The following is a 15628-nucleotide window of genomic DNA, read 5'->3' as shown; positions in this document are numbered from 1 at the left end:
GCTATGGCATCAATGGATGACCTCCTCAAGGTCTTTCTATGTGTGCTCAGGGGATAGGATTCAATCCTTGATCTGGTCTTAGCTTGTTGCGAATTCCATGTACACACTGGTAACAGTTGAGTGTTCCTTGGGCCTCTGGGAAGTGGGTATGACTCCTTTCTGTGTGAAAATCCAATGATCCAACTGTGTGTATATCACCTCCTGTGGGTCTTCTGCTTCAGAGTCCTGCATAAAAGGGAAATGATGGGTGAGGATGTGCACATATTTGTGGGGACTAGGAAGAAATGGGACTGCATTGAAGAGGGTGGGCTGAGAGGACCTACCTCTCTATTCCCCATTCTGTCCACCTCAGGCTCTTGGTCCGTTACAGCAGCATCTGTAGGGGATAGTAGTCATCTAAACACCTGGGATAGCACTTATGGATCCTCATTTCATATACAGACACCAAGATGCAGAGAGGTGCAGTGGATGCCTGAGATTTCTGTCCTGCCCAAAAGCAGAGTCAGAAATTCCACCTCTCTAAAGTTCAAAGATCCATCCTAATAAAGTTTCCCAATTTCCATCCCATTGATTCTCTCTCCTAGTTTCTCTCTTATATAGATTCTTCTCCTGGATATCTTGGGCTGCACTGGATGTGACGATACACTGGATAATTAGGCAATGGTATACAAACTGAGAGAAGGGGCAGGAGCACTATAGTTCTCGCTAGATTGCCCTATCTCTGTGGCTCCTGCCTTGAAGCAGGCATCAGCCTGCAAGTGTGGAACACACACCTTCTAACTGTTATCCTAGCTCCCCAATTTGCCCAGATAACACTGGCCTCTTCTTCCCAAGACTTACTCTTTTTGGCAGGGCGCCAGCGATGAATGAGGAAGAAAAGAAGGATAGCAAGGAAGATGATGGCCACCAAGGTCCCAATCAGAACATGCAGGTGTTTGGAGTTACCTGGAGAAAGAAGTGATTCCAATAAGAAGCAAATCATAACAGCTCTCTTTTATTGAGTGTCTCCTGTTTATAGACTGTTGGATAAATTTATAAACATCTCTACTTCCACAGCACCCTTGAATCAAACAAATTAAATTCTCCAATAAAAGGAAAAAAGTGAAAGCAATGTCAAAGTAAGTTGAGTTGCCTTATGTCATATAGTCAGGAAATGCCAACAAGAAGTGTGAGCTTAAGGTTACAGAATGTGATGTTTACTCTCTGTGGTCTCATGCAGCATATATTAGGTTGATGCTCTGCTAGTGAGGCAGAGGGACAAGACAATCCCTTCTACCAGCTGTTGCTGAACACATTTTGTTGTTGTCCATTGCCTGCCCCCAGAAAACCAGTCCTTTTGGGAAGTAGAAGGAAAGTTGACCAGGAGGAAGTGCTGTCTCCTGTCTCTGAGTCTAATATCTGAACTCACTGAAAACAATATTGGTACTCACCTCCCAGGAATATATCTATATCGCCACATATGATTGGAAGTGGGGGTACAGTAGAGGTTTTGGGGTGATGGGAATGGAAGGGGGCAAGATCTATACCATGCATAGAGCACTTTCTCTGTTCCAGCACCTGTGCTCTGTATGTGTGTGTGTGTGTGTTATGCTTTCACACTTTTGATCTGACCTCATTCCCCCCGAGAGCCTTAAAATGAAGATATTTAGCCTCATTTTATGGTGGATAAAATAGAAGATCAAAGAGGTAATCATATAGAAGTAGAATAATGATTTGTACCCAAGTGTCTTTATCTTTATGGTATATATTATGATTATAATACGTGCCTTCGCTTGCACCTCCCTCCATAATTTTCCTCTCCTCTGCCAATTATGGATTTAGGTCTTTTGAAAATAAATCTCAGAAAGTAATGTATGAGCCCTAGATCAAGCAACTAGGAAAAATAAGACCCAGCAGAACTTCTCTCCAAATGATTCTACCTCAACAGCAGATCTTATATCCATCAAATTCATTCATTTGGTGTCTTAGCACCATACTGCACCAGGAGGTGGCAACTGTCTCCTACACGGTCTCTTGGCTCCAAGTTACGCACCTTACAATCCATTCTTTTTGGATAAGTCACTATTAATCATATATGGATTCCTAGTAAACCCTGAGATGACTTCCAATGGCAGTGAACATACAGCACAGTCTCCTGTTTACTTACTTATATCATATAATCTGAGTCTTCTCTATCTTTCTACATTCATCTTGTAATTCTCTCCACCTCGCCCATAGCATTACAGGCACGGACTCTTCCTTGAACATAACATTGTTCTCACTTTGGTAACTTCAAGGCTGATAGCTCTTGGAATAGTCTTCCACCAGTCTTCAATGAGTTAAATACTTCTTGTGATTAAGGTCACAAAGTAAATATTGCCTGATAAGTGAGAGATTCTCTACTGCTCATCCTAAATTGTCCACTAAACATTATCTATCACTTTGTTTTAAATTTCATGCATAGACGTTTCACAATTGATCATTCATTCATCCATTTGTGCATTCATTTTCTGACCTCCCACTTAACTATACTACAACATCACCTTTCCAAGAGCAGAGGCCAAATTCATCTTGTTTACTATTTGTAGTAGGCAGAAAAATTCATCCTCCTTCCCCAAATGTCCATGTCCTAATCCCCATAACGTGTGATTATGTTATATTACATGACAAGGAGGAATTAAGGTAGCAAATGCAATTAAGGTTGATAATCAGTTGACTTTAAAATAGGGAGATGATCCTGGATTATTTGGATGGGCCCAGTGTAATCACAAGGGTCCTTAAAAGAGAAAGAAAGAGGTAGAAGGAGAGAATCAGAGAAAGAGATGTGATGAAGGAAGGTGGGCCAGAGTGATTTGATGCGAGGTAAACTTGACTAACCACTGTTGGTTTTGAAGATAGAGGAAGAGGAGAACAGGCCAAGGAATGTAGGCAACCTCTAGAAGCTGGAAAAGACAAAGAAATGGGTTGTCCCCTACAGCCACCAGGAGGAATGCAGCCCAGCTGCCAACTTGATTTTAGCCCAGTGATGCCCATTTCAGACTTCTGACCTCCAGAACAGTCAGATCATTTAAAATATGATGGTGTTTTAATCCACTAAGTTGTGGAAATTTGTTGTAGCAGCAATAAGAAATAAACACACACATTGCATATCCAGGACATGGAACAGTGATGAATAAATTAATGAAGAAGTCATATATGTGGGTGAACTCGGTTCTCTTGCTGCAAGCCTCTTGCTCTACTTAGTACATCAGGGTTGCATGTTAACAGACAAGAACTCACTTCTCTAAGAACTGACACCCCTACCAGCTGCTTCCTTACATTCCCTCTCTCGAGTCAGCATGATTTTCATCTCCAGTTAGGAATGGGGACAGAATAAGCATGGCATTATTCCTGGGAAGGGGATCAGGTTTATTCTTATCTCAGTGGCAGAAAATGAGATATTTAAGAGTTCTCATTGATCCTTACATTGACCCAAACCCCTTCTGCTGTTATACAGTCTAGGGATCAGAGAGGGAAGGTGACAAGCCCAAGGTCACAGAGCTGGAAGGCGGCTGAGTCAACACTCCAACCCAAAGCTTCTCTCTTCCAGGTTTCCACAAATATGAGAGGGATCCTTTACTCACCAGTGTCTAAGCTTGGTTCTATGGGTAGAAGCCAACTACTTGAAGAGTTTCCTAGAAAACAGGACAGGAAAGAGATGAGGAAATGAAGCTGCCCATCTTCTACCCCACTGAAACTCTTTTACCATCTAATGCTGAGCTTGTGGGAGTCCTGGGATGATCTTCCCATATCCCTGGGGACTTGACTTCCTCCCTTCAAGTTTCAGAGATGGAACAGGAGAAGTTGATGATGAAAGACGCCTATACTCAAGAAGAGGTCTCATACGTTGCATTAAAGGCATCTGTGCCACCTGAGAAATCACTCTGAGGGTGAAAGGACAGGAGGGGCTTCTGGGAAATGGATAATAGGGAGGGGCTGATGCAACCTCTGATCTCCCCAAACTAAGCCTGGCTGCTCCTCTTCCTACCTCTGCCCTGACCCCTTTCTTCCTCTGCCTGGATACACAGACCCCCTCGCCATGTGGGTGTCCATGCAAGATATGAAGGAGGATCTTGGAGGTGCATTCTCAGTCTCTTTTTCCCTTCCTCTTCATTTACCTGTGCTTCTTTCTCTCCAGAATTCCTAAGCATCCCCTCATTATCAGCAGGATGCCTCTCAGATATGGCCTCAAAATTTAGTCTGAGTCACGAGACATGGGGCAGGCTTGGAGCTTCCTCACCTGTGACAGAAAGGCGCAGTGGATCACTCGGGTCTGACCACCCATAGGGAGAGACATTTAAAGAGCCGTAGCATCTATAGGTCCTGTTGTGGGCTGGTGTTGCAGGTCCCAGAGGGAAGATGGCCTGGAATGTGCCATTATGGCTCTGTCCTCCAGCAAGCCAGCATTCACGGGCCTCCCCCTCCCTGCATAGATGGTACACATCAAATGAGCTCTCAGAGCTGCAGAACAGGGTCACATTCTCCCCTAACCTCACCACGGGGCTCAGCTCGGCTAAGAGAGAAGGTTTCTTGTATAGTCCTGGAAGAAAAAGAGACAGTTTAGTTAGAGAGGCTCTTCCTTACTCACAGTGTCCACACCTGAAGGACCTGAACTGAGAATTCACTATCTCTGTTATCTGACTCCTCTCTCTCTCCCCCTCATGTCTCTCTCTATCCTTCTACTTTCTCTGTCTCTTGCTTTCTTTCTCTATGTCTCTGACTTTGCCTCCCTCCTATTTTTTTTCCTTTTGATATATTTTTTACTCTCTCTGCCTCTCCTTGGATTGGTTGGTTTGATATGTATCTTTTCCTTTCATTCTGAGTCTTTCAGTTTCCATCTTGACCCTATCTTTATGCATCTCTCTCTCGCTCTCTTTCTCTCTCCAACTCCATGACTTTCTCTGCTTCTCTGTCTCTCTAGTTCTCTTTTGGAATTTATCATCCACCTCCACATCACCATTTTTCTCTATCTTTGTGCCTCCCACTCATGTCTCTGCATTTTAGGGCTTTTATCTTCCCTCTCCCATCTTTCTCTCTAATTGTCTATCCTTTTTTCTTTTTCTCCACCTCTTTTTTTCTTTTTATGTGTCTCTGAGCCAGTGTCTGTCTGTCTCTTTCTTCCATCCTTCTGGCCCATTCTGTATGTGTGTGTATGTCCATGTACACGTGCATTTCTATGTCTCTACTCTTCATTGACTCTGCTTTCTCTCTGACTGCATCTTTCTGTGGTCTTTTGACATCAGCAATCCTACAACATCTGGGAAGACCTTGGAACATGTGCCTGAGAAACAACTTTGGGAACCCATAAAACACAGAACATGTAGGGGTTGGTGTTTGGCTCCTTCACCCAGGACCATGGTATCTTGGGGCACAATATGGCTCCACCACATGGAATAAATCATGTCAGAGTAAACACAGCATCTAGGGAGTGCCACATGGGAAGAGGACACAGGACTCATGGGGAATCAGCCTGAGACAGGTCAGCCTGATCCTGTAATGTGGGTCAGATATGTGGTGTGCCTTTGGTTTCTCCTACTAGAGAAGAGACTGTGGAGTTAAAATGGAAACCAAGCTTCTAAACCATCCCAGGTCTCTGAACAGACTCAGAGCAGAAGGTCACCCTCCCTCTGATACATGAATATCTGTCCATATATCTCCCTTCACTCTTTATCTCCATTTCTAACTCTCCTGTCTTTGCCCCTATATCTTTCCTTTATGCTGTAACAAATGGTCTATATTGTTTCTCCTCTTACATCGTCTCTCTTGGTATAGCTGTCACCAAGTATGCCTCTTTTTGTAAGAACCCTATGTTCATCTCCTTCATCACTTCTTGGAGCTTCCAAGTCCTAGAACATCCCATCTACATCCCAAAGAGGACAGCGGGCAGGTCTGGACACTCTCACCTGTGATCATGATGTGCAGGGGGTCACTGGGGGTTGACCACTCATGGGAGGAGTAATTGATAGAACCGAAGCATCTGTAGGTCCCTGCATGGTCAGTTGTCATGGGACCCACGGGGAAGTTGGCATGGAAGCCCCCATCATGGGGCTGTCCAATAAGGTGCAAGGGGTTCTCCATTACCCCCTCTCTGTGCAGAATGAAGCTGTCAAACGCGATCTCTGAGCAACACTGCAGGGTCACATATTGTCCCGATTGCACCAGGGGACCTGGCTGGGCCAAGATGGAAGGTTTTTTGTAGACTCCTAAGAACATAGATGTTGTGAGTTTAGAAGGAGCCACCCTTCCTCACCCCATTCCATGGGACTTGGAATAAGTGAGGATTTCTTCTCATGTCTGCCTTTCTCCTTCCTCTCTGTGTCCTTTTCTATCTGATTGTCCCCTTCTGTCTCTCTCTGTCCTTTTCTCTGTCTCTCTGTCTCTAGCATCACCAGATTCCATTCCCACTGTGCTATCTTTGGCATTTTGGCTGTGGTATCCATTTCCCACAGACCCCTTTCCTGTTTTATGTGGTGGGGGTGGGAGAGTGACTACTGCAGGATGCCTGTCCAGGCTCTTTTATCAGCCAAGCCATGCTGTTTTTGATTAATTGTAAATTCCTGGTAGAAGGTAAGAGTTAAGCAGTAAGGTAGGTACCACTGTACCTCCCAATGTCCAGCCAAGCTGTGCCTTGAGGGGAGGGGCACATCTCCTGCCATGTCTGTGCCTTCTTCATGGTCCCAGCTTCCATAGAGTGGCCTCTGAGGCTGGCTGTATGAACAATGACCTCTCCTTGTGTCACTGCAATCTAGTGGTGGCATCAGCATCCTATCCTTACCTATCGCTTAGGTAGCCTCGCTTCCCCATTGGGCTTCCTAATTTATCCTTCACCTGGGTATCTGTATTGGTTACTTATAGTTCTGGATGTCAGAAACCCAACACAGGTCTCACTGGTCTAAAATCAAGGTGTCTATAGGGCTGTGTTCCCTATGGAAGATCAAGGGGTGAATTTATTCCTGTGCTTTTAATGGCTTACAGAGGCAACCTGAATGCCTCGTTGCCTTCCTCCAACCTCAAAGCCAGCAATGTCTGGTGGAGTCATCTCATGCTGCATGACTCTGATGCTCACTCTCCTGCTTCCTTTGTTCTGTTATACGGACACTTGTAATGACCTCGAGCCCACCCAGATAATCCAGGATGATTTCCCCATCTCAAGGTCACCTGATTAACAACCCTAACACCATCAGCAATGTTAATTGGTCTTGGATTGCAACATAACATATTGGTAAATTTGGAGTATTAAGATGTAGATCATCGAGTGGTCGTTATTCCGCCCATCACAGTACCCTATTCCCTGTATTAAATCTTATTTTATCTAAAATACTTGGAGTGGTTCCTGTAGTTCTGACTGGAGCCTGACTGACATTCCCACAAGAAAATTCTGGAATTAGGAAGATTGTGACAGTGAATAGCCACTCTGGATAAGAGCTCTCTGACCTGTGACCACAATGACCAGGGGGTCACTGGGTGCTGACCACACAGAGGGGGAGCGCCTGTAAGAACCATGACATTTGTAGGTCCCCGCATGTGCTGGGGTCACAGGGCCCAGGAGGAAGCTGTTGTTGAATATTATGTCCCGGAGCTCAGGGACGTGGGCTCCATCATCCTTGTCCAGTCTGAATCTGTCAAACCCAAGACGGGAGTGACACCGAAGATTCACATACTGTCCTTGCAGAACTACAGGGCTTGGCCAGGCAGATAAGGAGGGCTTGTCCTGACCACCTAGGGGAGAAGGAAACACAGCCTTAGAGGAGAAAATGGGGATGCCATCCCCTCCACGTGCTCAGAGGTTCCTCCTTCCCACTGCTCTATGGCTCCTTTCCAAGCCTGGGAGTACTCAGGGCTACATGAAGACTCCGCAGCACCACATAGACATGGCATCTTCCTGCAACAAGTATTGACAGAGAATTTTGAGCAAGTACTGAATGACAGACTCTTACTAGATGTTGATGATGAAAAAATGGTAATGTAAGCAAGACAAAATAGACACTGAATAGGAGAATAATGGCGTGATGTCACCAACATGGCGAAGTGAGCTGTTCCCTTTGTGTCTCCCCTTTTTGAACTACAACTCAATGGACATTCATTGACCAACAGAAGAAGCCTACACAGCACAACAGGATGCCTGAGATACACATGCAGCTATGCATCTGAGGGTGGATGGACTGACCCTCTGGGAAGTGTTGGAGATGGGTGAGCACTCCCTCCCCTCCCCTGGCTGCCCTGTGCACATACAGGCTAGCTTTCCAGCCTGGCACGAACATCTGAAAGTGGGAATGTGCCCCAGGCTGACAGTAGGAAGAGGCAGTGGCAGCCCTCAGCCCGCTGTGCCCCTGTGGCTGCAAGGAGAGGCCCTGGCTGGGTCCCCACGTGAAGTCCTGCCCATGAAGCACAACAGCCTGTGGGTCTGCAAGCAGAGTCTCCGGCAGAACCAAGCATGCTGGGGCAAGCAAACTCTAGGCCTGTGCTCATCCCCCTAGTACAGCTGAGTGAAAGGGGGAGTGTGCCCCAGGGTGACTGCAGAAAGTGATGGTGGCCTCCCATAACCCACTTGTGATCACTTTCCAGGTGGGGTGGAGCCCACCATGTCCCGTGGTCCCAAGGAGTGGCCCTGGCTGGGTCCAGACTGAAGCCCCACCCACCAGGTACAATCCACACAAGTGCCTGAACAGTCTCCAGGCTGGTGCAAGCACCTGCAGTACTCACACAACATCCAGCAGACAGAGTGCAGCCAGAAACTCTGCTCCTGCTTTCCCTAGCAGTAGCAGGTGGAATCTGTCACCTAATACCAGAGCAAATGCCCTGACAAAAGGCTAGTTCATCAAACACCGGGAAAAACGACAGCAACAGTTCAAACCAGAAGGAAAATGAAAATTCTCCAGAAACCAACCCTGAAGGCACAGAAATTTACAATCTAGATGACATAGAATTCAAAATGGCTGTCATAAAGAAACTCAATGAGTTATAAAAGAACACAGAAAAATAATTCAGTGAGCTCAGGAATGATTGAAACTATAAAAAAAAGAACCAAGTAGAAATTCTGGATTTGAAAAACATAATCAATGAAATAAAAAATAATCTAGAATCCTTAAAGAATAGAGCTGATGTTATGGAGGAAAGGATTAGCAATTTAGAGGATAAAAATATAGAAATATTACAAGTGGAGGAGGAGACAGAAATAAGATTAAAAAAAATGAAGCGATTCTTTGAGAAATACCCGATTCAATTAGGAAAAGCAATATAAGGATTATAGGTATTCCGGAGGGAGAAGAGTGGAAGAAAGGAGCAGAGAGCTTGTTCAAAGAAATGATAGCTGAGAACTTCCCAAACCTGGAGAAGGAATCAGATTTACAAATACATGAAGCTAATAGAACACCTAATTACATCAAGGCTAAAAGACCTTCCCTAAGGCATATAACGGTAAAACTGGCAAAAGTCAATGACAAAGAAAAAATATTAAGGGCAGCTAAACAAAAGAAAATAACACACAAAGGAGTCCCTATGAATCTTTCACTGGATTTCTCAGCACAAACTCTACAGGCTAGGAGAGAATGGAATGATATATTCAAAACACTGAAAGACAAAAACTTTCAGCCAAGAATACTCTATCCAGTGAAATTTTCCTTCAACGATGGAGAAATAAAGTCTTTCCCAGATAAAAGCTGAGGGAATTCATTGCCACTAGACCTCCTGTACAAGAAATAACTGAAGATGTGCTCACGTTGCAAACCAAAAGACAAAGGACTACAAATCTTTGAGCAAGGAGATAATTATACAGAGAAAATCAGAAAACTGAAGCTCTCTATCAGAACAGGGAAACAAACACTCAGTTATAACCTAATGATGAAGGGAAGGAAAGCATCAAAAGTAACTATAAATACTTCAACTTAGTCACAAACTCACTGCATTAAAGACAGAATAATTTGTAGCAACAATAACTCAGAAGGGGAAGAGGTAAGGGATGGAATCTTCTTAGGTTAATGGAGATAAGAGGCTATGAGAAAATGGACTATTTCATCTATGAGATCTTTAATACAAACCTCATGGTAACCACTAAACAAAAAATCAGAGCAGACCCACAATTCACAAAAAAAACAGAAAACTGAGAAAATATCCTCAGAAAACCACCAAAATGAAATGGCAGTCAGAAATACAAAGGAAGAGAAACAATGGAAAAATAGATCAACCAGAAAACAAGAGATAAAATAGCAGTATTAAGCCCTCATATATCAATAATCACTCTAAATGTAAATGGATTGAACTCTCCAATCAAAAGACAGAGAGTAGCTGGATGGATTAAAAAACAAGATCCAACAATATGCTGCCTTCAGGAAACACATCCCAGCTCTAAAGACAAACATAGACTCAGAGTTAAGGGATGGAAGATGATACTCCAAGCTAATGGCAAAGAAAATAAAGTAGGTGTTGCCATACTTATATCAGACAAAACAGACTTCAAGTTAAAAAAGACAATGAGAGACAAAGAGGGGCAGTATATAATGATAAAAGGGACATTCCACCAAGAGGACATAACACATATTCATATATATGCACCTAACACAGGGACACCAAAGTAAATAAAGCAATTATTAACAGGCCAAAAGGGACAAATTAACAGCAACACGATAATAGTAGGGCACCTCAACACCCCACTTACATCTATGGACAGATTATCTAGACAAAAAGTGAACAAGGAAATGGTAGATTTAAAAGAATCACTTGATCAGATGGACTTCATACACATACACAGAGCATTCTATCTAGGAACAGCAGAATACGCATTCTTCTCAAGTGCACATGGATCTTTCTCAAGGATAGATCATATGTTTGGAAACAAGGTAAACCTCAATAAATTTAAGAAGATTGACATCGTCCCAAGGATCTCTTCTGACCACAGTGCTATGACACTAGAAATCAACTGTAAGAAAAAACTGTGAAAGTCAGAAATATGTGGAGACTAAACAATGTTCTACTGAATAACCATTGGATCAATGAAGAAATCAAAGGAGCAATTAAAAAATACCTGGAGACAAAAGAAAATGAAAATACAACATACTACCTCCAGTGGGATACAGCAAAAGAGATCATAAGATGGAAATTAATAGCAATACAGGCCCACCTCAACAAACAAGAAAAATCTCAAATAAGTTACCTTAAACTGCACCTAACAGAACTAGAAAAAGAAGAACAAACAAAACCCAAAGTCAGCATAAGGAGGGAAATAATAAAAACCAGAGTGGAAATAAATGAAATAGAAACTAAAAAGACAGTAGAAAAGATTAATGAAACTAAGAGCTGGTTCTTTGAGAAGATAAACAAAATTGACAAACCCTTAGCCAGGCTCAACAAGAAAAAAAGAGAGAAGGCTCAAATAAAATTAAGAATAAAATTAGAAATGAAAGAGGAGAAATTACAACAGGCTCTGCAGAAATACAAAGGATTATAAGACAATGCTATGAAAACTATGCATCAACAAATTGGATAACTTAGAAGAAATGGATAAATTCTTAGACTCATACAACCTACCAAGACAGAATCAAGAAGAAATAGAGAACCTGAAGAGACCAATCACAAGTAAATAGATTGAAACAGGAATCAAAACCTCCCAAAAAACAAAAGTCCAGGACCAGATGGCTTCTCTGGAGAATTCTACCAAACATTCAAAGAAGATTTAGTACCTATCCTTCTCAAACTATTCCAAAAATTTGAAGAAGATGGAATGCTTCCTAACTCATTCTATGAGGCCAACATTACCCTAATACCAAAACCAGAGAAGGACAACACAAAGAAGGAAAATTATAGGCTAATATTGCTACTGAACATAGATGCAAAAATCCTCAACAAAATATTGGCGAACTGAATTAAAAGGATCATACACCATGATCAAGTGGGGTTTACTCCAGAGGCACAGGGATGGTTCAATATCTGCAAATCAATCAATGTTATGTACCACATTAACAGAATGAGAAATGAAAACCACATGATCATCTCAATAGATGCAGAGAAAGCATTTGACAAGATCCAACATCCATTTATGATAAAAACTCTCAACAAAAGAGGTATAGAAGGAAAGTGCCTCAACAAAATAAAGGCCATATATGACAAATCCACAGACAACATCATACTTAATGGTGAAAAACTGAAAACCATCCCTCTGAGAACAGGAACAAGACAAGGGTGCCCCCTCTTGCCACTCCTATTCAACATGGTACTGGAGGTTTTGGTCAGAGCCATTAGGCAAGAAAAAGAAATAAAAGGAATCCAATTTGAAAAGGAAGAAGTGAAACTCTCACTGTTTGCAGATGACATGATTCTATATATAGAAAACCCTAAAGAATCCATAAGAAAACCTTAGGAATAATCAACAACTACAGCAAAGTTGCAGGGTACAAAATCAACTTACAAAAATCAGTTGTATTTCTATACACTAACAATGAACTAGCAGAAAGAGAAATCAAGACTACAATCCCATTTAAAATCACAACTACAGCAAAAATAAAGTATTTAGGAATAAACTTAACCAAAGAGGTGACAGACCTATACACTGAAAACTATAAGACATTATTGAAAGAAATTGGAGAAGCATGAAGAAATGGAAAAATATTCCGTGCACATGGGTCAGAAGAATCAAAGTAGTTAAAATGTCCATACCACCTAAAGCAATCTACAGATTCAACACTATCCCAATTAGAATCTCAATGACATTCTTCATGGAAATTTAACAAAGAATCCTAAAATTTAAACGGAACAACAGAAGACCTCGAATAGCCAAAGCAATCCTGAGAAAAAAGAACAAAGCTGGAGGCATCACAATATTTGACTTCAAAATATACTACAAAGCTGTAGTAACCAAAACAGCATGGTACTGGCACAAAAACAGACAGACAGATCAATGGAACAAAATTGAAAGCACAGAAATAAAATCACACATCTACAGGCAGTTAATCTTTGACAAAGTAGCCAAGAAAATACCATGGACAAAGGAAAGTCTCTTGAATAAATGGTGTTGGGAAAACAGGACAGCCACAAGCAAAAGAATGAAAGTAGACCATTATCTTGCTCCATAAACAAAAATTAACACAAAATGCATTAAAGACTTGAATGTAAGATCTGAAACTATAAAAGTGCTAGAAGAAAATATAGGCAGCACACTATTTGACATTGATCTGAGCAGAATCTTTTCAAATATCATGTCTGACCAGGCAAGGGAAACAAAAGAAAAAGTTAACAAACGGGACTACATCAGACCAAAAAGCCTCTGCAAAGCAATGGAAACCATGAATAAAATGAAAAGACAACCCACCAACTGAGAGAAAATATTTGCAAATCACTTATCCGACAAGAGGTTGATCTCCAAACTATATAAAGAACCCACACAACTCAACAACAACAAAAAAACAAACCCAATAAAAAATGGGCAGAGGTTATGAACAGGCATTATTCCAAAGGAGATACACAGATGGCCAACAAACATGTGAAATGATGTTCAACATCACTACTTATTAGGGAAATGCAAATCAAAACAACAGTGAGATATCACCTCACACCTGTAAGAATGGCTATAATTAGCAAGACAAAATGAACAAATGTTGGAGAGTGTATGGAGAAATGGGAACCCTAATGCACTGCTGGTGGGAATGCAAACTGGTGCAGCCACTACAGAGAACAGTATGGAGATTTCTCAAAAAATTAAACATAGAAAACCATACGATCCAGCTATCCCACTACTGGGTATTTATCCAAAGAACTTGAAATCAATGATCCAAAGAGATCTATGCACCCATATGTTCATTGCACCATTATTCACAATAGCGAAGATGTGGAAGCCACTCAAGTGCCCATTAACTGATGAATGGATAAAGAAGATGTGGTATAAATATATACAATAGAATACTACTCAGCCATAAAAATGATAAAATTGTCCCATTTGCAACAACATGGATGGACCTTGAGGGTATGATGTTAAGTGAAATAAGCCAGACAGAGAAAGACAAATACTGCACGATTTCACTCATATGTGGAATATAACAAATACATCAATAAAGGGAACAGATCAGTGGTTACCAGATGAGAAGGGGGTTGAGGGGTGAGTGAAAAGGGGAAAAGGACACATATGTGCGGTGACAGACAATAATTTGACTACTTGGGGTGACCACGATGAAGTCTACTCAGAAATTGATAAATGATAATGTACACCAGAAATTGTACAGTGTTGTAAACCATTATTATCTCAATAAAGTTACTGGAAAAGAAAAAAAGAAGAAGAATAACCTACTTGAATGAAGTCACATCAGCTAACATGTGAAACACATTAAACCATTGAGCCTGCATGAGAAAGTTCTGGAATTTCAGGAGGTCATGGCATAATTTTCTCCCACCCCTTCGTATAGAAGAATGGCAGTACCACTCTGCAGCTCTGCATTTCCCTCATGGAAATGTGGGAAAACTTGAGTTATCTTGTCCTCAGAGGGTCTGTTGTTCCTGGCACTGCTTCCTTCCCTTACTCTACAGACAACACCATTTTCTCCCCACACACCCCAGCCCTCAGCACCACAGTCTCCTCCAGGTGCCCATGGAGCCTGGGTCACCCAACGTGAAGAGTCTGAGGAGAGTCTCTAGACCGGAACTGGGGGATAGATTTCCCAGGGACCCCATTTTCTGGTTCACAAGAGATTCACTCATAGGCTTACAGAAATCAATGCATCACCCAACCTCCTGTGTCACCTGCCCTCCTGTTACAGGAAAATACTCTTATTTTGGATAGACAGCAACCCAAGATTTGGAGAAAGGACTCACCCACTTGTGCCCAGATCCTCTGGACCAAGGAGAACTCTGGAAAGAAAGACTCATAATGGATGATCAACCTCCAGACAAGACCTGGCCTCCCACTCCTGCCCCCGCCTGGCCTATAAGCCTCACCAGTGAGGCCTGTGCTCAGCTGAAGATAAACTCAACCGTCAAGGCTCACCTCACCCCACGTACACAGGGTGCTCTACTGTGGAGACACCAGCCTTCCAGGCCAATATTTCCACCATAGTGTTCCCAGCCCTTCATTCCCTTCCAGGACTCACCAAGACACACGAGACTGATGATCGTGGGTGACATGGCGCCCCTTCTGCTGAACAGGAGACTGAGACCCAGCAAAGTTGATGCATACACAGGATGTTGTTAGAAGAGCCCAAGTCAGGTAGTTTATAAGTTTGACCACAGTGTGGAAGGATGACGCACATAGGCTCTTCTGATCCTACATATGGCGGATGTGGGGGCCTGGCCGAGGGTGGAATCGGGCTTCCTGGAAAATTTTCAGACTAGAGCTGTCGCTTCAGGGCATTTACTAGGGTCAGACTTGAAATACAATCTGGGACCCAATCCCTCCTAGGCCGAATGATCAAATTCTGTACTCACATTAAAGGCCTTTGATGTATTTTTTGTTGTTTTTACGTGAGCTTCAAACTCTTCTTCATGTGTGTTCGATACCTAATAGATATTATTATTATAACATATCTAATTGATATCATTAATATTATACCAATTGTAACATATAAATCAAAATGTATTTCCACACTGATATTTCTAGTATTGAAGCAGTACCAGTTAAAAATATTTGAATTTC

General features: G+C 42.3%; 1 protein-coding gene across 1 annotated transcript; it reads right to left on the bottom strand.

Moving 5' to 3' along the window:
• On the bottom strand, window positions 1-15120 carry LOC131397712 (killer cell immunoglobulin-like receptor 3DL3). The gene is made up of 7 exons (XM_058530774.1): window positions 15048-15120; window positions 7453-7737; window positions 5922-6221; window positions 4259-4558; window positions 841-945; window positions 324-376; window positions 1-225 (listed from the first exon to the last, which is right to left on the bottom strand). Exons 1-7 carry the CDS (start codon window positions 15118-15120, stop codon window positions 79-81), a joined length of 1263 nt encoding a protein of 420 aa, XP_058386757.1. The 3' UTR covers window positions 1-78.
• Between the last annotated feature and the right edge of the window lie 508 nt (window positions 15121-15628).

This window comes from Diceros bicornis, chromosome 34, assembly GCF_020826845.1.
Source record: "Diceros bicornis minor isolate mBicDic1 chromosome 34, mDicBic1.mat.cur, whole genome shotgun sequence".
In the NCBI taxonomy this organism is placed as follows: Eukaryota; Metazoa; Chordata; class Mammalia; order Perissodactyla; family Rhinocerotidae; genus Diceros; species Diceros bicornis.
This window is presented reverse-complemented; position numbering and strand designations above follow the sequence as displayed.

Bases quoted from the DNA above. Each gene is read 5' to 3' on its own strand.
- LOC131397712 (XM_058530774.1), bottom strand. From the start codon at position 15,120: ATGTCACCCACGATCATCAGTCTCGTGTGTCTTGGTGAGTCCTGGAAG. The intron at 7,738-15,047 runs GTGGAAATATTG...CTTCTCCCCTAG, and splicing joins GAAGGGCTGGGAACACTATG to GTGGTCAGGACAAGCCCTCC. The intron at 946-4,258 runs GTGAGGAAGCTC...TTCTTTCTCCAG, and splicing joins ACTGCGCCTTTCTGTCACAG to GTAACTCCAAACACCTGCAT.